The following is a 23,117-nucleotide window of genomic DNA, read 5'->3' as shown; positions in this document are numbered from 1 at the left end:
AATGTCCACTGCGGAAAACTGCACCTGAAAAAAAGCTACATGCTTACGTAGCCATGGCGGTGCGTCCCTCCGCCGTCCTGCTGCCCACCCTCCTGAGATAAAATTTCATCCCATATGATCGCTGCAGCCTGTGATTGGCTGCAGCTGTCACATGGGATGAAATGTCATCCCAGGAGGCCGGCCTAGAAGAAGAAAAACACTTCTGGGTAAGTATAAGTTTATTTTTTTTCTGAGTTTCGTTTTTTTGTGGTGGAATCGCTGCGATTTCGCAGCATGTGAAATGAAACATCTCCTATTTGTTGCAGGATCTGTTGTGGAAATCCCGCAAAAAATAAGCAGCGTTTACGCAAATACAATGGACATGCTGCGGATTAAAAAAACGCATTGCAGGTCAATTTCCAAACGTTTTGTTCAAATCTCATCCACTCTGCTGCTACAGTATTATGCTGCAGATTTTCCGTAACTAAATCCATTGCGGAAAATCTGCAGTTCTTAAGCTACGTGTGAACTGACCCTAACAACAACTTAGAAACCCCAGGATAAAAGGTGCAAAACAAAAACGGTTAGTTATCTGTGCTGCGAGGTAAGACATTGTGCTCCAAATAGAGATTGCCTTTAGGTTTCCTGCACACATCGTTTTCCAGCGTTTCAAAACATGACCTATAGAGAAGCCTATGGAAAATACGCCAAAAAAACCCCACCATACTTAGAGCATGGCGCATATTAATAAAAACTCCACTGACCCAAAAAATGCTGCAAAAACGCCTCAAACAAAAACGCTATTTATGTCTAACTTAGTCGAAATACATAGTAGTTTCTTTTCCTAAAACCAGGATTTGCCCCCCCTTATGGTGACTGTCCACTCTGGTTACCCCTCGTACCACGCCTGGTATAAAGAAATGCCCCCACCGTATTGATCATGTAGGGGGGGGGGGGGGTGTTTATTTATACAGTGGATCAGGCGGTTCCTCTTCGTGTGTGGGTGCTGATAGTTTCAGGTCATGGAGTAAGTCATTGGTAAGAGCCCCTGAGGCAGAGGAGTACCTATAGCGGATGCAGTAGTAGCACCCGGTCCCTGGTGCCAAAGGCCCCTCTGCCATACAAGAAAACACCGGTATTATAAATGTCACATTGTAGGTATAGGGTCCTGCTACAAGTTTTGCATTGGCGTTTAAAATCTTGTACTAACGCCTCTGCCCTGAGGTCTGGAGATACGAACATCAATGTCTGATTTATAATACCACAACACCCCCCCCACCCCAGATTATTCATCCCATGTATTTAAGAGGAAGCTATACCAGACTGACACAAGTTTGCTAAACTCACAATTCCCACAATTAGATAAACTATGAAAGATACTTACACTTTCTGCCAGCGATGTGGAATTGTGTTCCTTCCTGCTAGATAAGAAAAAAAAAAGAGAGAAATTGAAATACTAAAGTCTAAATGCCAACATATCCACAGTATATACAGTATCTATAAAATTCCTCCAGATAGTGATGTTATTATTCAGGATATAAGGCTCCGTTCACACAGAGTTTTTTTGCAGGCAAAAAAGGAATTTTGGGGCAGATTTTGCCATGCCTAAGTTTTTCAGCCACGGCCATTGAGCGCCGCGGGCAAATAACATTGCGAAAACCGCTTTCTCTGCTTCTCATTAATGTCAGTAGGAGGTCAGAGACAGAAACGGCCAAAGGGCATGTCGCATCACTTTCCTGCGAGCATTTTTTACCGCTAGCAGGAAAAAACAGCGCCAAAATACTCTGTGTGAACATACCCACTACTTTCGCCTGTGTTCTGCCATAGAGCACAGACAATTCTTTCAATAACAGGGTAACTGAAATCCATTCCCGCCCTCTTGCATCTGCATCCATTCTAAGAAGGGCCGTATTGATCGCGGTTACAGAGGGTGCGACGGGAGGGGAAGGAGACCTGCCCCGGATACCCCTCAGGCTGCCGCATCAGACTCCGGATAAGGTCTGCGCCAGAGCACATTGAAGGTCCTGATACCGGGCAGCGTCAGTGACACAGACCACATTGTCCAGCGTCAGGACGTTGTGTGCTGTGCAGACCTATGCCGGCGTCTGATCTGATGGGCATCCTGGGCAAGCCTCCTGCAGAGAAGGGAAGAACAGTAAGTAAGTGATTTTTTTTTTTTATATCTACGATCTGGAAGGGTGTGTCCGTTGCCCAGCACAGGGGCCTGGACCTATATTGTTAGGCCCTGATTTCAAGCCCTCCATTTACCACCTTTGCAACCATTTTTGTGTTGCTCCAATGCATCTAAAATAAGAATAAAAAGAAACAACTTTGCAAATAGTGTTTAATAAAGAAAAAAAATAATAAACATTTTGTGTCTACAGCTCCTATGCAAACCACCATGGTAACAGACTACAAACAGATAGGTGATGTGCACACGATAACGTCAATTACGGCTGAAATTACGGAGCTGTTTTCAGGACGCATTTCAGACGTAATTGCTCGTACTCGCATTTTGCGAGGCGTCCATTACGGACGTAATTTGGAGCTGTTCTTCATTGAAGTCAGTGAAAAACAGCTCAAATTATGTCCCAAGAAGTGTCCTGCAGTTCTTTGACGAGGCTGTTATTTTACGCGCCGTCTTTTGACAGCGACGCGTAAAATTACAGGTCGTCGGCACAGTACGTTGGCAAACCCATTGAAATGAATGGGCAGATGTTTGCTGACGTATTCGAGGCTTGTTTTCAGACGTATTTCAAAGTGTAAAACGCCTCCAATACGTCTGAAAATAGGTTGTGTGAACCCAGCCTTACTGTGCGCGGCAGATCCTGCTTTTATGTGTTACTCCCTCCCATCTGCCTCCTCTTCTACTGTCCATAGATTAGCAAACGGTCGGATGAGGAGTAACGCATGACTGCAGGATTACACAAGATTTGTTTGTAGTCTGTTATAATTGAGACACATAGGTCTGCATAGGGGCTGTATACACAAAACGGTAAGAGATGTTTAATCAACACTGTTTAAAAAGTTATTTGGACTTCATAAACGAATGTGACAAGTTACGGATAAGCTGCTGTGCGCAGGCTGCAGTCTAGGAACCAGTCACTGAGCAGGAGTCCTTATCAATTTTCCCATCTTTCCAGCTCGTAACACGACTGAATTAATTATAATCAGATCATGGAAAACTTTCTCCTGACGCCGAATATCCTTTTATTTTTACACTATGGTTATATTATTATTGGCATTTTTTGGTCCCGGGAGTGATGGATGTAGAATGAACGATGTGTAGCTCTTATGTCCCAACCATCCATTAACAAAGTGATAGAAAATAAAATACTCACTTAGATTTTCCACCTGTAAGGAGACAAAAAAAAAAAAAAAAAAAGAATTAAAGGGACGACATGTCATGCGACCTATAAGCAAATAGCGAGTAATACCAATAAAGTATCGGTAACTTCTGTATGAGGAATCGCACAGAAATTAGGCCAGATTCACAAGAATGAGTGCAAACGTGCGGGTCCCGTTTTCACGGATCCCCATAGACTTGAGCCTAAGGAGGGATCCTTGAAAACGGAAGAAAATAGGACATGTTCTATTTTTCAACGCACCCTTCACTTGATCCGTGGACACAACGGCTGTGTGAACGGCCCCGGTGAAATACGTGTCCGGGTGGCGGCCGTTGTTTTAACGACAGTCATATGGACGTATACTATGGTCGTCTGAATTCGGCCTAATAATTATACAACTAGTGATCACAACTCAGGATCCACCCCACCAACAAAGGGTATCATGAGGCAAAGTCCCAGCTAAGTGAACCAGAAGCAAAGATAAAGTTCCCTGCCCAAGTCCTGTATCTGAATACTCTGTGCGGGTAATTGGTCCCGTCCCCCCCGACACACAGTCCCCGAAAAAAAAAAAATATATACCACTAGGTAACATCATAAATAATATTAATATTGGAATACATATACACGACAACTTCAATTATAGCATTATATAGGGCCCAAATAATACAATTATTGGGAGACTGCGGGCACTATTATTGGGGCACTGTATGGTTGTAGCTTTAGACTATTGCACCATTATTATATTATTACTGTAATATTTCAGCATTGTATTGAGGTTTTTATTGTAGGCGCTGTAGGATGGGCATAGTAAGGTGGTTTTATTTAGGCATATTATGGACACTGTATGGTAAAATTATATTGTTTGGGCATAACATAATGGCACTATTGGGATCCGCATGGTGGTATTATTTGGACACTGCCATAGAATACCCGACAATACCACCAAAATGTTACTTGGCCTTTGTAAGAAGGTTTTCATTTATTTACAGTGTAGTGGGCGCAGTATGGCGGTTTTATTTAGGCATGTAAGGCTTCGTTCACATCTGCGTTGCAACATCCGTTTTAGCGGATCTGTTGAAATGAAAAAAAAAACATACAGACTGACGGATGCCAGACTGAATGCAACGGAAGGTAAGGGCCTGTTCACATCACCATTCGCTTTCCGTTCCAGGGTTCCGTCGGAGGTTTCCAGAATCAATAGCGGAGTCGACTGCGCTATTGATTCCGTTGGAAAACCGGAAACCTGCCGGAATGGTGACGAACGGAAACCATTGCTATCAATGGTGATGGAAACGGAAGCTGTGGTTTCACTTTCACTTTCCGTTGTGGGGTTCACCCGACGGAAACCTCCGACGGAACCCCGGAACGGAAAGCGAACGGTGATGTGAACAGGCCCTTAAATGTTTTTTTTTTGACGGATCAGTTTACTGGATTCGTCAAAAAACTGACTTTTCTTTCCGTGTCAGTTTGTCATCAGTTTTACTCCGTTTTTAACAGATCCGTTTTTATCTTTGCATCTTTTTTGCTTTCATTTTTAGTCTGTGCATGTGCAGGAAAAAATGGATCTGTTAAATGTATTGCATAAAAGATACAAACGGATATGCCATCCGTTTGTATCCGTCATCCATTGACTTCAATGTAAAAAAAACAAAAATGAAAGGTCCAGACTACGCTACTGCTTCAGTAAAAAAACGGAAACCTGACGGAACGGAGCCTACGGCCCCATTCACATCGCGTTTGTGCTATCCGCTGGGCATATACGTTTTTTTAATAAAAACATGGACCATTGAAAACATATACAAACGTGTACCATTTTCTGTTTACGTCTGTGTTTTTTATAGCGTGTACGTTTAGACTATACTCATATTTCGGTATACGTTTCTGTTCGTTTTTTACCTAAAAAAAGCATATATGTTTTTGTTTTTTTAAAGTGAACACTGATAGAAAAAAATAAAAAAAAACAGATAGATTTACTGTATGTAAACGGATACAAATGTATAGCATTACGTTTGCATACGTCGTCCATTGAGATCAATGCTAAAAAAAAACGTTACATCGCGTATATCTTTCTTCTGAAGTACAGAATAGCGTAGCAGACCACGCTTTTCAGTACTTTCAAAAAACAGTACCCCAGCGTAAACCATGACAAACATAGACCAAACGGGTGCTATTTTGGTCTACATTTGATCCATTATAGTCTATGTATACGCCGAGCTATACGTTTCAATACTTTTTTAGTGTTTTAAAACGTATACGCTCGGCGGAGAGCACAAATGTGATGTGAATGGGGCCTAAACTGTACAGCTGTTATTAGTCTGTATATTATAGGGATTAGCTTGTTTTTCTATTATTTCCTGCACTTTACATTGAAGAGTCTAAACATGATTTTGTGCTGCTTTATGTCGTCACCAGCAGGGGGCGCTGGTTACTAATGTAACAGATTCCTCACGCAGAGCGGATTTTGAAGCACTAATTACACCTCTGAAGAAGGAAATCTTGGGGTTCCTGTGAAGTTTTTGTTCCAATAAATGTTGCATTCCATTGCATTGTTTTTCTTTGATTGTTTAATCTGTGAATGTTTTTTGCGTTCATTTTTTGGGATGTTTTTACTTTTTTATTTTTCACATATGCCACTGGGGATAAACACCACACAAACTCCAGTTTTTCCTTTGGCCTCTGAACTTTAAATGAAAGTTATTCTATATGAAATGTGCTATATTGAGCCATATACAGCAATTCCCTATACTTATTACTGGAAAGCCCCTGGACCAGCTTGAAGGCTACGTCCACCTTTGCAACCAACCTTTCTTTTTATTGTTTTAAAGCATCTAAAATGATAGAGAATATGCGTCTCCATGGTAACAGATAACCCATGCCTCCCAACAGTCCTGGATCCAGCGGGGCAGTAACGGATTTCGTGCGCTGTCGTGGTTTCAAATACAGTTGAATACAATAGTAAAGCAGGGAGCCGTCAGCTCCCTGCGCCACCATTCACCCTGTGCTGCCTGCCTGTGCTACACACAACATTTATGCATAGACGGCTGCGCTATTGTTTCCGCCATAAAAAAACAGAAACCGAACGTAAGCAAGCGGAACCATTTACAACGGGAGCATTACCATTGAAATCAATGGTAATGCAAACGGAAGCTATGGTTTCCCTTTGCCTTTCCGTTGATGGGTTCCTCCAACGGAAAGGTCTAGTGGAACCCCGACGCTGATGTGCACAGGCCCTTACGCTGAATCCTGTACCGGTCAGGTCCGTGGGACTGACGCTTTCAGTGAAAGTGTTTCTGACACACAGGATTATGCTGATGCCGATCACATCTAAGTTCATAATGTACATGTGATCGATTACAGGTGGATCCTTCGTGGACCCGCTGGCACTGAAACCATCAGTCCCGTGGACCTGACGGATTCAGGTCTTAGCGTAAGATACAGCTGCTCTGTATACAGGATACAAAACAGCTGTATCTCAAAAAGTAAAAATAATTTTTAATAAAAACGATTTTAAAAAAGTTGCACAAAACACACTGATAGACCCGATAATGCTTTGCCGACATTGTTTATGGGAACACTTTGCTGGCACCGTTCATGGGGGCACTCTGCTGGCACTCTGCTGGCACTCTGCTGGCACCGTTCATGGGGGCACTCTGCTGGCACCGTTCATGGGGGCACTCTGCTGGCACCGTTCATGGGGGCACTCTGCTGGCACCGTTCATGGGGGCACTCTGCTGGCACCGTTCATGGGGGCACTCTGCTGTATAATTGCATGGTTTTAGGTGCACTTTGCTATGTCAGGATTTAGGAGGACTATATGGGGTTAGTAAACCAGAGAAGTAAAACTATGTCAGATGCTTTGTAGACATTTAACTGAAAACATCTTCTCCTCCTGTCATCATGTACAAGATCCAGTGCAGGCGCTTGTCTCGTACAAGTATTCCTGCTCTGCGGGCTCCCATAATACATCACACATGGATCTCCCCTGTAATGCAGGGATGCTGCCTGCGGAGCTTACACTCTGTCACTTCCTACTGCACACAGTTTCCTGCCTTTGTGTATTGTTTGACATCATATCGAATTCTCGGGGCGTCAACATGTTTTGCTCTTTTTTTTTCTTCACAAGAACAAAAAGAGTTCTTCGTCATCATCTTATTACATATACAATGTATTGTCCCTTCCGTGTACAATGAACTTTAAAAACGTTATGTAAAAAAAAAAAAATAATTCCTCCATATGAAACAAGATGTCCAGTATATATATATATATATATATATATATATATATACATCCTGTGCTACTGTCAGGTCGTGGCTATAAACACGGCCCCCTACAATGGTGGTCACCGGGCTTCTCCAGATGTGGGGGATTAGAGAAATTATTAATGCATAACTAGACGGACTTTCCATTGTGGAAATTTCAATCCGGTGGTAATAATGGCAGCCAGTCACAGAAAGAAATGGTTGAAAATTATTTTTGCAGCGACTTTTCTGGAATACACATTGGCATTGATGACCTTTCCTTTCCTGGTGACTTTTGGATTTTAGGGTAAAAGCTGCTTCATTATAAAGGCTACAAGAACAGTAATTGGGATCTCCTATAAATGACACATCCGTAGTCCCTCGGCACTGATCTCCACATCTGGGGTGAGTTAGCAGAACGTTTCCACGTATTTATAGAACATCTTCAATGTTCTTTAGGTATAATAAACATCTCTGGTTATAGTTTGTATATTTTATAACATCGGCAACCTTTATTGTGCATCTCTCTGAATTTCATTTGTAGATAGAGATGTTTTATTTACCAGCAACGTTTTTGTTGTTGTTTTTAACAGTTTATTTTAGGGCCGATCCGCATGAAGGAATACCGTAGTCTCAGGGATTGGACCACTGGTACGCAATATGATTCCTACGTTAAAAACATGTTGTCGCATGGGGTTATCTATTATGACATATAGATGTGATAAAGGGGGTGTCTCTATTCTGGCTCATAGGGGGAGTCCCAAGCTAGAGAGCTTCTCTGTAAGGCTGGGTTCACACGACCTATTTTCAGACGTAGATGAGGCGTATTATGCTTCGTTTTACGTCTGAAAATACGGCTACAATACGTCGGCAAACATCTGCCCATTCATTTGAATGGGTTTGCCGACGTACTGTGCCGACGACCTGTCATTTATGCGTCGTCGTTTGACAGCTGTCAAACGACGACGCTTAAAAATACAGCCTCGTCAAAAGAAGTGCAGGACACTTCTATACATTATATGCAGGACACTTATATACATTATATGCAGGACACTTCTATACATTATATGCGGGACACTTATATACATTATATGCGGGACACTTCTATACATTATATGCGGGACACTTATATACATTATATGCAGGACACTTATATACATTATATGCGGGACACTTCTATACATTATATGCGGGACACTTATATACATTATATGCGGGACACTTCTATACATTATATGCGGGGCACTTATATACATTATATGCGGGACACTTATATACATTATATGCAGGACACTTATATACATTATATGCAGGACACTTATATACATTATATGCGGGACACTTATATACATTATATGCGGGACACTTATATACATTATATGCGGGACACTTCTATACATTATATGCGGGACACTTATATACATTATATGCGGGACACTTCTATACATTATATGCGGGACACTTATATACATTATATGCGGGGCACTTATATACATTATATGCAGGACACTTATATACATTATATGCGGGACACTTATATACATTATATGCGGGACACTTATATACATTATATGCGGGACACTTATATACATTATATGCGGGACACTTATATACATTATATGCGGGACACTTATATACATTATATGCGGGACACTTATATACATTATATGCGGGACACTTATATACATTATATGCGGGACACTTATATACATTATATGCGGGACACTTATATACATTATATGCGGGACACTTATATACATTATATGCGGGACACCTATATACATTATATGCGGGACACTTCTATACATTATATGCGGGACACTTATATACATTATATGCGGGACACTTATATACATTATATGCGGGACACTTATATACATTATATGCGGGACACTTATATACATTATATGCGGGACACTTATATACATTATATGCGGGACACTTATATACATTATATGCGGGACACTTCTATACATTATATGCAGGACACTTATATACATTATATGCGGGACACTTATATACATTATATGCAGGACACTTGTATACATTATATGCGGGACACTTGTATACATTATATGCGGGACACTTATATACATTATATGCGGGACACTTATATACATTATATGCAGGACACTTATATACATTATATGCGGGACACTTATATACATTATATGCGGGACACTTCTATACATTATATGCAGGACACTTCTATACATTATATGCGGGACACTTATATACATTATATGCAGGACACTTCTATACATTATATGCAGGACACTTATATACATTATATGCGGGGCACTTATATACATTATATGCAGGACACTTCTTTCAGACGTAATTTGAGCCGTTCTTCATTGAACTCAATGAAGCACAGCTCAAAATTTATGGCTGAAAGAGAAGCCTCGCAAAATACGAGGAGGAGCATTTACGTCTGAAACGAGGCAGCTGTTTTCTCCTGAAAACAGTCTGTCTTTTCAGACGTAAAAGCCTGTTACCGTGTGCACATACCCTAAGGGCTTGTCCACACACAACGGAATTGCTACAGAAAATTTCTGCGGCAATTCCATTGAAAGTCAAAGGCTTTCCACTGCGGCAAAAACGCACCATTTCCTGCGGTTTTTGCGGAAGAAAATGGTGAGTAAATTGCTGCGTTTTTCCCAATGTTGGGAGATGGTGGCATCTCCTCTGAAAAACGCAGCAATTCTGGACACTTTCCGTAGCAGGAATTGACATGCTGTGGTCCGATAAATACACACCGCAGGTACATTTCGGCTCGGAAAATTTACGCAGCATGTGGATGAGATTTGTTAAATCTCACCCACTATGCTGCTAAGTTTAATCCGGCCCAAATTCCGGCCGGAAAAAACGCAGCAATTCTGTTACGCATGGACGAGCCCTAAGAGCGGCTACCCCACTAGGGGACCCGGCGAGTCCATGCATTACATGGATGGCCATTCATTTGAAACGCCTGGCCAGACGTAGCTTTTTCTGGCAATAACTACTGATCGCCAGGGATTAGTGTAATAGCTCATGCACATAGGCGAATTACAGCTCAGTCTATGGGCCATACTGTTCCTCTGTATGCCACATGGCATGTCCCATCAAATGCTGTATCACAAAAGGTATTCTCTTCCACAAGCATTGCTACTAAAGGGCCTTTTACACGGACCAATGATCGGTTGAAGGAGCGCTCGTACGAATGCTCATTCCCGATCATTGCCTTGTGTAAACAGGGCAAAGATCAGCCGATGAGGCTGACCAAATATTTAATGCTAACCAATAAATGATTGCTAGTCGGCAGCAGATCTCCCTGTGTAAACATAGATATATGCTGCCAACATGAGGCAAATTCATGGGGACAAAGGATCGGAATAACGATCGTTCGTCGACACATACATAACCGACGTTTGCTCCTTGTGAATGGAGCAAACAAGCGCCGATCTATGTGCTGTATCGTCAATCAGCTCTCGTTTTCAGGTCGCCAGTATTCGGTCGTCTGAAAGGACCTTAAAGGCTATATACACATTTAAAATCTTTCTATCAGTGTGTTTTGTGCAATTTTCTAAATACTTTTAATTAAATATTATTTTACTTAGAGACACAGCTGCTTTGTATCCTGTATACAAAGCAGCTGTATCTTGTGCTAAGACCTGAATCAGTCAGATCAGTGGGACTAATGGGTTCAGTGACAGTGGACACACAGGATCCACCGGTTATCGATCACATCTAAGTTATGAACTTAGATGTGATCGGTAACAGCTCGATCCTGCGTGTCAGAGACACGCAGGACCTGCGGATGCTGGACCCGTCAGTGCCGCTGACCAGACTGATTCAGGTCTCAGCGCAAGATACAGCTGCTCTGTATACAGGATACAAAGCAGCTTTATCTCAAAAAGTAAATAACTTTTAATAAAAAGTATTTAGAAAGATTGCAAAAAACACACTGATACACATTTTTAATAAAAATAAAAAAAAAAGATTTCAAAGGTCTACATACCTTTAAGGAAAATACCTCTAATTGTAATGTTGGGGTAAGGAAACAGACAAGTGAGCCCTAATCTACCCGCCACTCAGTCCCTGCCTACTTGCAACGATCCGCCCTAGGCGACGGGGTACAACTGGGCGGCGGTCCCTACGCTCAATAAGTGCCCGACAGACAAACAGACAAGGGTACACAGAAGCAAGGGAAAAGGGGCAGTTGCCCACGGCAACACCGCGAGCAACAAGAGTGGTGAACGAGCCGAGTCAAACCAGGAGTGTACGAGGTACCAAACGCAGAGCAGGAGAGTAGTGAACAAGCCGAGTCAAACCAGGAGTGTACGAGGTACCAAACGCAGAGCAAATGGTTAAAGAAGCTGCAGCAGGGCCAGGAAACAAAACAAGAATCACAAGCAAGGAGGAACAGGAAAGGCAGGTATAAATAGACAGAGGGCGGGAGCTAGCTGAGTCTGGCCAGGCTGTGATAGGCTCTCCCACTCCTAAGCCTGCCATCCTGAGTGGTGGAAGATGGAGTCAGTCTCACAGACATAGAAGCAGGTGCAGGCTGATTACCTATGGGCGTGGATACAGAAGCTGTGCCTGGCAGATCCTTAACACTAATACAGTGCCGTAGGAGGCACCATACAGCGGCACACAGAATGCCTGTAGCCCTAATGTCTACGTGTCTGCCATTCAGGCTCCTTTGCCTGCGGTTCTGCCATGTGCATGAGGCTTAAAACTGCAGTTTACATCTAATAAGGGAGGTGGTTTAGCTCATTATGAATAAACAATCATTTTTTTTCAACTATGAATTATACTTTTATCTGTATTTTTCGATCATATGACTGCACGACTTCATCACCACAACGGTCTGAAATTACAAATCGCAGGAAATCATATTTTACTGGAGATTAATGTTATTTTCTAAATGGGACGACTGTTTACTGTAAATAGCAACTCAGAAAGAATTAAGCATCATCATCCACTTACGGTATATTGTATTAGGAACAATTTAAAAAAAATACACCTCGTGTAAATATGGTCTGAAATCTTGGGATCACGGAGATTAGAAGCTTTACATTCAAATGTGGAAAGTGGAGAAGCAGAAGGTCTCAGAAGCAATTGTTATTTCTTTATCCCTCACCCAGAACATTACTTATATTGTAGTGAGAGAGAATATATCAGCATATACATCTCCTTACATTATAGTATCCGGTACCCTAATAATGGTAAGATACTGAACTATCCCAAGAGTAGCCTGACTTTCGTTTAGTATTATTACGATACAGTTAAAGGGATTGTGTCATGAAGACAACCCCTGTCCATACACCCTATAAGGGATTATGATCATCATAATAGGGGGTCCCCCCTCTATAGTCCAGAATGGAGAGCCACTCCATACAAGCGGCTCCTGTTTTGGCGGACTTGAGCAGTTCTCGTTTTACATGGACGACTATTCATCTGGCAGACTGCCATGTAATACTATATTTGCCCTGCAGGAGACACTATAGGGGGAATGCTTGGCTGGTCGCAGCCGCCCATGAAAATCATCTTTTTTTTTCTGTGGTGTGCCGGGAGCGGGACCCGTACTGATGAGACAACCCCTTTAATTTATGAAAAACAGCTGCCAATCCATTGCCAGGCATCCAGTCATCTTGCACCTCTGGCTATAGGCCATTCTGAAATGATGATTAATGAGGATTTTACAGAAATAAGATATGAATCCAGCAGAACGCTTCTTGGAGAAGGACACTAAGTCTGAGAGAGCTGAAGGGACGTCTGACACAGCTCCAAACCTTGGATGGCAAAAGGCCATAGAGTGTCCTAGTCAGGAGTGAGTGACGTGCTCCGTACACAGCTGGGATTCTTTCATTGCAAATCATATTGTTTCCTGTCTGGTCTTCCTCCCAAATATTCAGAGGTGACAATCACTATTGCCAAAATGACAGTGGCCATGGGGGTTGCCCACCAGTTTTTCACAGACCGTTACGGCATGGAATTGTGCAGTTACCTCCGTCTCTCCTATTGTCCGGTGTCCGGTGTTCTTCACCGTAGATATAATCAGGAGTCGCACGCAGAATAAAAATACTCCTTAATGTTTTTAAAGAGTTTTATTATGACGAGGAGTACATTATTTTCGTTAAATTTGTATTACAGGTAGTGTATACCCATGTATAATATGTACCGGTGTGTATATATGGATATATACTGTACCTGTGTGGATTATATATGTATATATATATAGAAAAAAGCAGAGGATTGGAGCAGCACTGTGAACAAATGCCTGACTAGGCTGGTGCAAAGCTTCAAAAATAAAGGAGTGACCTCTCCTTATGTGTTAGATATCCAAAAAAGAGAACGTGAAGCAGCACTCAAATAAAGTGAATTTATTCATCCAACATGGAACCACAACGTTTCACCTCCTCTATGAAGGCATATATATACTGTACCTGTGTGGATTATATATGTATATATACTGTACCTGTGTGGGTTATATATGTATATATACTGTACCTGTGTGGATTATATATGTATATATACTGTACCTGTGTGGGTTAAATATGGATATATACTGTACCTGTGCGGATTAAAGATGGATATATACTGTACCTGTGTGGGTTATATATGTGTATATACTGTACCTGTGCGGATTATATATGTGTATATACTGTACCTGTGCGGGTTATATATGGATATATACTGTACCTGTGTGGGTTATATATGTGTATATACTGTACCTGTGTGGGTTATATATGTGTATATACTGTACCTGTGCGGGTTATATATGTGTATATACTGTACCTGTGCGGATTAAATATGTACAGTGAAGGAAATAAGTATTTGATCCCTTGCTGATTTTGTACGTTTGCCCACTGTCAAAGACATGAACAGTCTAGAATTTTTAGGCTAGGTTAATTCTAGACTGTTCATGTCTTTGACAGTGGGCAAATTTACAAAATCAGCAAGAGATCAAATACTTATTTCCTTCACTGTATATATACTGTACCTGTGTGGATTATATATATGTATATATACTGTACCTGTGTGGGTTATATATGTGTATATACTGTACCTGTGCGGGTTATATATGGATATATACTGTACCTGTGTGGATTAAATATGGACATATACTGTACCTGTGTGGATTATATATGGATATATACTGTACCTGTGTGGATTATATATGTGTATATACTGTAGCTGTGTGGATTATATATGGATATATACTGTACCTGTGTGGATTATATATGGATATATACTGTACCTGTGTGGATTATATATGTGTATATACTGTACCTGTGTGGATTATATATGTGTATATACTGTACCTGTGTGGATTATACATGTGTATATACTGTACCTGTGTGGATTATATATATGTATATATACTGTACCTGTGCAGATTATATATGTGTATATACTGTAGCTGTGTGGATTATATATGGATATATACTGTACCGGTGTGGATTATATATGGATATATACTGTACCTGTTTGGATTATATATGTGTATATACTGTACCTGTGTGGATTATATATGGATATATACTGTACCTGTGTGGATTATATATGTGTATATACTGTACCTGTGTGGATTATACATGTGTATATACTGTACCTGTGTGGATTATACATGTGTATATACTGTACCTGTGTGGATTATATATGTGTATATACTGTACCTGTGTGAATTATATATGTATATATACTGTACCTGTGTGGATTATATAAGTATATATACTGTACCTGTGTGGATTCTATATGGATATATACTGTACCTGTGTGGATTATATATGGATATATACTGTACCTGTGTGGATTATATATATGTGTATATACTGTACCTGTGTGGATTATATATGGATATATACTGTACCTGTGTGGATTATATATGTATATATACTGTACCTGTGTGGATTATATATGGATATATACTGTACCGGTGTGGATTATATATGGATATATACTGTACCTGTGTGGATTATATATGTGTATATACTGTACCTGTGTGGATTATATATGTGTATATACTGTACCTGTGTGGATTATATATGGATATATACTGTACCTGTGTGGATTATATATGGATATATACTGTACCTGTGTGTATTATATATGGATATATACTGTACCTGTGTGGATTATATATGTGTATATACTGTACCTGTGTGGATTATATATGTGTATATACTGTACCTGTGTGGATTATATATGGATATATACTGTACCTGTGTGGATTATATATGGATATATACTGTACCTGTGTGTATTATATATGGATATATACTGTACCTGTGTGGATTATATATGTATATATACTGTACCTGTGTGGATTATATATGTGTATATACTGTACCTGTGCGGATTATCTATGTATATATACTGTACCTGTGTGGATTATATATGGATATATACTGTACCTTTGTGGATTATATATGGATATATACTGTACCTGTGTGGATTATATATGGATATATACTGTACCTGTGTGGATTATATATGGATATATACTGTACCTTTGTGGATTATATATGTGTATATACTGTACCTGTGTGGATTATATATGTGTATATACTGTACCTGTGTGGATTATATATGTGTATATACTGTACCTGTGTGGATTATATATGGATATATACTGTACCTGTGTGGATTATATATGGATATATACTGTACCTGTGTGTATTATATATGGATATATACTGTACCTGTGTGGATTATATATGTGTATATACTGTACCTGTGTGGATTATATATGTGTATATACTGTACCTGTGTGGATTATATATGGATATATACTGTACCTGTGTGGATTATATATGGATATATACTGTACCTGTGTGTATTATATATGGATATATACTGTACCTGTGTGGATTATATATGTATATATACTGTACCTGTGTGGATTATATATGTGTATATACTGTACCTGTGCGGATTATCTATGTATATATACTGTACCTGTGTGGATTATATATGGATATATACTGTACCTTTGTGGATTATATATGGATATATACTGTACCTGTGTGGATTATATATGGATATATACTGTACCTGTGTGGATTATATATGGATATATACTGTACCTTTGTGGATTATATATGTGTATATACTAAACCTGTGTGGATTATAAATAGGTATATACTCTACCTATGTGACACAGGTACATTGTATAAGTATATACATGTAAGGTGGGGGGACTAGTCCTCCCATCACTGTCTTGGGGAACACCTCATGTCCGGTGTCCCCCGTCCCTTCCATGTCTGTCTATGTGGGTTGCCGGTGTTCCCCAGTGTGAGCGGTCTTGGGTTCTCTCTTCAGGCAAGTCACAGCGCTGGGACTGGTGAGGGAGCTGGAGGCGTGTCCTGGTTTCCATAGTGACGGCGCTCGTGATTAGCAGACGCTCTGCAGCAGATGGAGCTCTTTATGTAGCGGCCCTACAATGTGAGAAGTGGAGATCTAGGGGGCCTTATAAGGGGGAGGGAGGGTTATGAAGGGTGGCGTGGTGGTGCTTCCAAGGATAATGCCATGGCTTTGATCTCCTCCAGCTCAGCATTTAGTCTCATGCGTAGAAACACATCAGGCCCATTTAAAATGTGAAAATGCCTTTATAAAAGCCAATGACACCTGCAGAGGCCTTATATTGTGACCTCTGGTATTTTATTATTAAACTAGGAAGACGGAGGTATAGCTAGTTTTTCCTTCATCAGGGAAAAATAATCAGTTTGGTGCCCCGAACCACAAGACGTGCAAACCCGCCTATGACCCTAGCGCGTGCTGCACGAAGCTGGGACTCCTCTTGGCTCTTTGTAGAATAGTGAACCCTTTTCCTGGTTTGGAAGAGTGAAATGGGAAGTCTGTTCCTTCGAGGATTCATATATACACACATATATATATATACACATTAATTAGCTCAGCTTTGATTAATTTATCTACAAGCCCCCCATTCCCCCAAAGTCATGAGAAATAATTTTTGTAGGATTCTACTTTAAGGGGGGACCTCCATCCATCCGTCTGTCTGTCTGTCTGTCTGTCTGTCTATCTATCTATCTATCTATCTATCTATCTATCTATCTATCTATCTATCTATCTATCTATTTATCTATCTATCTCATATCTATCTATCTTTATTTTGTGGATGTCCCCTAAATGTCTTAGATGTGAATAACCCTTTAAGGCCCTGTTTATGCTGAAAGGGTTTCAGGCCCCCCACTATGTTTGGCGGTAAGAATAGCGTAATCTGCAGCACTATTCTTGTAGTTAAAAAAAATACCAGAACTGCGATGTAACCACAACGGACCCCATCAAGTCAAGATTATACAAAAACTAGCATTAATTAAAAATATATATATCTGTACTGACAAACAGAAGTTCTTCAGGTCTGTGAAGACACATTAATAATGTTTTTTTCCCACTCTACAGGACCCTGGTTCATTACTAAGTACAATGTAAGTCACAAGGAAACATTTCTCAATACATTTTATTTTCCAATACTAATAATACAACCGGCCGCACCCCATTCCCAAGTTAATACGAGCTGCAACTAATTAGAACTCTGGCGCTTTATATTTTACCACTCCCTTCACATAATAATTTCACACTTATCTTTTACAATGTAACATATCGAAGATGTCAAAAAATAAATATGACCAAACTGGGAATAGGGAGGGGTCATGCAACAATGAACAACTATAAAAGTTCTATCTAATGAATGTCTATCTATCTAATAATCATCCATCCAATATCTATCTATCTCATATCTATCTATCTATCTATCTATCTATCTATCTATCTATCTATCTATCTATCTATCTATCTATCTATCTATCTCATATCTATCTATCTATCTATCTATCTATCTATCTATCTATCATCTATCTATCTATCTATCTATCTATCTATCTATCTCTATCTATCTATCTCTCTCTCTATCTAATATCTATCTATTTATCTAATATCTATCTATCTATTTATCTAATATCTATCTTACACCACTAGATTTCTATTAAAAAGGTAAGTATTGTTTTATTTTTTAAATGTGCAGTTCGGAAGAGGACAGAAGAGTTGGTTACAGAAAACTTTCTGTCTTGTTGCCATAGTTATACTTTAAGAAGGGCATCTAGGAGTTGACATCTATTCAAGTTTCCAAAAATAACCAAAACCAAGATTTAAAGAAGTTATGGAACGTTCACGATAGCAGGGATTCCTGAGTCTCTACTAATAATATGTTACATGTAACTTACCTGAGAAATATCCCCTTCTCTGTGCGTAGCAGACCCCGCAGCCACATAGGATAAGAAGAAGAGAGATGATTACTACCGCCGATATGATTCCAGCCAAATTCAAGTCATCTGCATAACAAGAAACAAATAATAAATGTGCGCCCCCTGATGTAGAAATGCAGGGGTCAGTGAAATACAAACTCCTTACATCTCCCCCACAAATCTGCCATGGCCTTCAGGCTGTTTTACGGCGGTCACAGTCTCCTGACAGATTTGCAGGGATACCGCACTGAATTAAATATTCCCCGCATCTCTGAATGTGATTAATAGAAGACTTGAATATTAGCACTAGAAATGAAGTGTATGTATATTTTTGAAAGTTTTTGTTAAGGATCTGCCAGGCACAGCGTCTGTATCCACGCCCAAAGGTAATCAGCCTGCACCTGCTTCTATGTATGTGAGACTGACTCCATCTTCCACCACTCAGGATGGCAGGCTTAGGAGTGGGAGAGCCTATCACAGCCTGGCCAGAGGGAGCTAGCTCCCGCCCTCGGTCTATTTATACCTGCCTTTCCTGTTCCTCCTTGCTTGTGATTCTTGTTTTGTTTCCTGGCCCTGCTGCAGCTTCTTTAACCATTTGACCCTGCTTCATATTGACCCTGGCTTACTGACTACTCTCCTGCTCTGCGTTTGGTACCTCGTACACTCCTGGTTTGACTCGGCTCGTTCACCACTCTTGTTGCTTGCGGTGTTACCGTGGGCAACTGCCCCTTTTCCTTTGCTTCTGTGTACCCTTGTCTGTTGGCCACTTATTGAGCGTAGGGACCGTCGCCCAGTTGTACCCCGTCGCCTAGGGCGGGTTGTTGCAAGTAGGCAGGGACTGAGTGGCGGGTAGATTAGGGCTCACTTGTCTGTTTCCTTACCCCGACATTACAGTTTTTTTGTTACATCTAAAATACAAAACTTTGCAAATAGTCTTCAATAAAAGTCTACCGCTTTTTGTCTACAGCTCCTATGCAAACCTATGTGACCTTAGACAGTGTGGGAGGAGGCAGAGAGAAAAGAGTGAAACTTGACCGCAGGGTCAGACTACACACGGATATTTTATGTAGTCTGACTGTAACCATGAAGATGCAAAATTGGTTGCAAAAGTAAAACAGACCCTGTAATGTAATATTAGGCAACATCGATATATATCTATCTCTTTTGAGTCAAATTCTTTTAATCTGACATCAACGGGTGCAAAATGATGGATTATCGAATATTCTGGATTATGGGAAAGTAATAGAAAAGTCTATAAAACTCACTTGTAAAAAGGTAGAAGTGTCAAGAATAATAAGGAAAAAAAAAAAGCTCACAATATAATGTTAGCACAAATTATATTATCTCCATAGAAACCATCTGACGTTTCCATGAATACAGACAGGCTACTTACCCACTTGCATTCTCTTTGCCGGACACCTCTGTGGTTTTCCGATCCGATTATTGGCCTCGCAGTAATATTCTCCTGTATCCTCCTTTGTCACTGTATTGAAGTGCTGGTAGAAGAGAGAGATTGTGATTCATTACACAGATCAATACTCCCTGATACTAATTAAAACGGTAAGAAGTCAATCTAGGACTGTAGAGTAAGGCCAGGGATACACCTAGACTTTTCATGGTGCGGATTTTAACTCTTGAGTGACAGCTGCAGTCCACAAGATTGCATGCAACTCAATGTATTCATTTAGACTGCAGCTGTGGCTCAAAATTCATTCAGTAGCGCTACAAAAAATGTCAGTGTAGCCTAAATCCGGTTACTGTGCTCGATGTGCCAGTAAGAGAGTACATAGCATACAAAGACATTCATGGCGTCTCAGGCCTAGCCTACACACAGTCATGGTGGTTATGTTGAGGCAAAATTTTGTATATTTTCGTTTCTTTTATTGTAGTCAATTAAGAGACCAAAAAATTTTCCAAAAAATGTAAAGTGTTCTTAAATGTGTTGTCCAGGATTAGAAATGTGTTTTCAGTTGGGATGAGCTGCAATACCAGACAGTCAATGGACAAAGGTGGCGCGGTTTCTGAAAAGAATAAATAAATCAGGTCCATATTTTGAATCCTTGACAACCCCTCTAAATCTCCATTCACTCATATGTAACTTTATAAAAATGAGAAAGATAACTGATGTCTGAGCTCTCAACTGAACCTATTTAATTTTAACGTAACACTGTGTGATGCCAAGTGCAGGGCTTGAAGGGGCGGAGCATGACACAGGGGTTATCTTTTTTGAGTGTAATCAATTCATGTGTCATGGTCTGCCCTTCACTAGGCATAACACAGTTTTAGCTGGGGTGTTCCTTTAAATTGTGAACCGGCAAATGGTTTATTCTTTACTAATTGATAGTATCCAGCTGGCTATAGACTTTAGAACTGCTATCAGCTTCATATCCTTATTGGTTATTTAAATAGATCAGGGGCAGATGAGTGGCTGCCAGAATTCTCAGGTGCTGATTGTCTCTGAACCAGCAAGATCAAAGTTTTCCTGTCTGGAGGCCCTTATAGTCAGACTGATAGCAATTTCAAGTAAAACCGGCAAAATCGAATAATGTATCTGGCCATCTTATGGTGTTTATGGCCATCTGTCAGCCTTGTTCACACGCATTCCTTCAACCCTTTGAATTAAAAGGGTAGTTTCACCATGACACCCCATTTTAGGAATGAAGCTGGCCCGGTTATTAGCGGATTGCTGTTGGTCCGACTTCTGAATCTCTAAGCAAAGAGAAAATGTGACTAGTCATTTATTTACCCTGCAGCGGCCACTGCAGGAGATATGTAGTATTACATGGCAGCCATACAAGCCCGTCCACTAAGCGTTAAAAAAAAAGTTGAACACACACACACACGTCCGTCCGTCCGTCCGTCCAGTAGACCTCAGCTGAGGCATTTGGCCACATAGGATCAGAAGGGGATCACAGTTCCAGCACCTTGCAAGCAATGTGATATATATATATATATATATATATATATAGTAGCTCATATGTTCCCTTAAGGTTTGGTCTTTTATTCAGTTCCTGCCAGTTGCCATGCATGTTTTGCCTCACCCAACGGTCCTGGTATAGCGGAGGGTGGGAGGTCAAAAATAAACTCTCCAGTGCAATAACTCTATACTAATACGGTCAATTCAACAAAAGTTATTCACATCGCATATTCACAATGGTGCCGGCCATTTTGTGGACCATGATAACAATTATAATGCTATTTGGCAAGTCAAAAGGAAGAAGGCGATTAAATGGAGTATTTTATTTAATACTTTATGAGATCAGACATTTTGTTCACAGGCTATGAATTTAGAGGAGCAATTCTCTGTTATTGAGAACCTGTGACCAAGGCAAGCGCCCTTTAGATTGGGGTATCTTCACAGTTTTCTAAGGAGGTGTTACTTGAAGCTCCTTGACCCTAATCTATACCAGCCCCCCCCCCCCCCACCATTGTAGTACTGGTTTCCAATGTGGCAGAGGGCCCATTGGGCCCTTCAGACGCTTGGGCCCTTGTGCAACTGCAACCTTTGCACCCCCTATACAACATTTGATTAGTACATTATGGGCCTATTTAAAGCAAACATGTGCATTCACATACAGAGATGTAATTATAAAAGACCCACACCCACCTGACTTTAGAAATGAGGCTCTTCCCGAACCTTAGCAGTTACGGCTGCTAAAATGTTTGTCACCTGACCCTCTCAGTCCTTAATGGCTGAGAGAGCTCATAAAATGGAGAGAGATAAGTGGCAAGTTATTTCCTAGGTCTCTGGTGAACACTCTGGGGGACTGTTTAGTGCACAAATATACACCCACTAGGTCAGTATTATTAGCTTATTAGAGCATTTTACAGTCTGGTGACAGAGTCCCTTTAATTCAGGAAAAAGGCTGCCTTCAGGAGTACTTACCAGAGTGCCCGTAGCTTTATCCACTTTATATGTTGCATTGGTTGCTTTGACACTTAGTTCTAAGGCGAGGCCATTCTTAAACCACTTGTACTCCGATGCCGGATTTCCTTCCTTCTCTCGACACGTGAGCTCCACCACACTTCCGCTCATGGCTGTGCTAGGAATGTCGCACATTGGGACGCTAGGAGCCACTGTTTATAAAGGAAATAGGGACGTTAATTATAATAATATTGGTGATAACTGCTCTTTTATTTCTATTTAGAGGTTAGAAAACGACTAAAACAGAAACCTTTTATCAGGTCAATAATACAAGATAGAAAACACATAGTATTGAGGATGAAGCACAAATTATTGTTATGATGACAAATACTGCAAGAAAAAAATGTGAATACCACCATAGTCATGTGATTCTTGG

At 40.5% G+C, this 23,117-nt stretch overlaps 1 protein-coding gene across 1 annotated transcript in view; it reads right to left on the bottom strand.

Moving 5' to 3' along the window:
* JAM2 (junctional adhesion molecule 2) overlaps positions 1–23,117 on the bottom strand; it is a 97,080-nt gene that overhangs the window by 4,593 nt on the left and 69,370 nt on the right. Inside the window, exons 5-9 of the mRNA XM_075854513.1 lie at positions 22,703–22,893; positions 20,210–20,312; positions 18,796–18,903; positions 3,321–3,333; positions 1,364–1,397 (exon numbers count right to left, since the gene is read on the bottom strand). Coding sequence (XP_075710628.1) covers positions 1,364–1,397; positions 3,321–3,333; positions 18,796–18,903; positions 20,210–20,312; positions 22,703–22,893 — 449 coding nt within the window. The remainder of the gene's footprint in view (positions 1–1,363; positions 1,398–3,320; positions 3,334–18,795; positions 18,904–20,209; positions 20,313–22,702; positions 22,894–23,117) is intronic.

The sequence above is a fragment of the Rhinoderma darwinii genome, chromosome 2 (genome assembly GCF_050947455.1).
Source record: "Rhinoderma darwinii isolate aRhiDar2 chromosome 2, aRhiDar2.hap1, whole genome shotgun sequence".
Lineage (NCBI taxonomy): Eukaryota > Metazoa > Chordata > Amphibia > Anura > Rhinodermatidae > Rhinoderma > Rhinoderma darwinii.
This window is presented reverse-complemented; position numbering and strand designations above follow the sequence as displayed.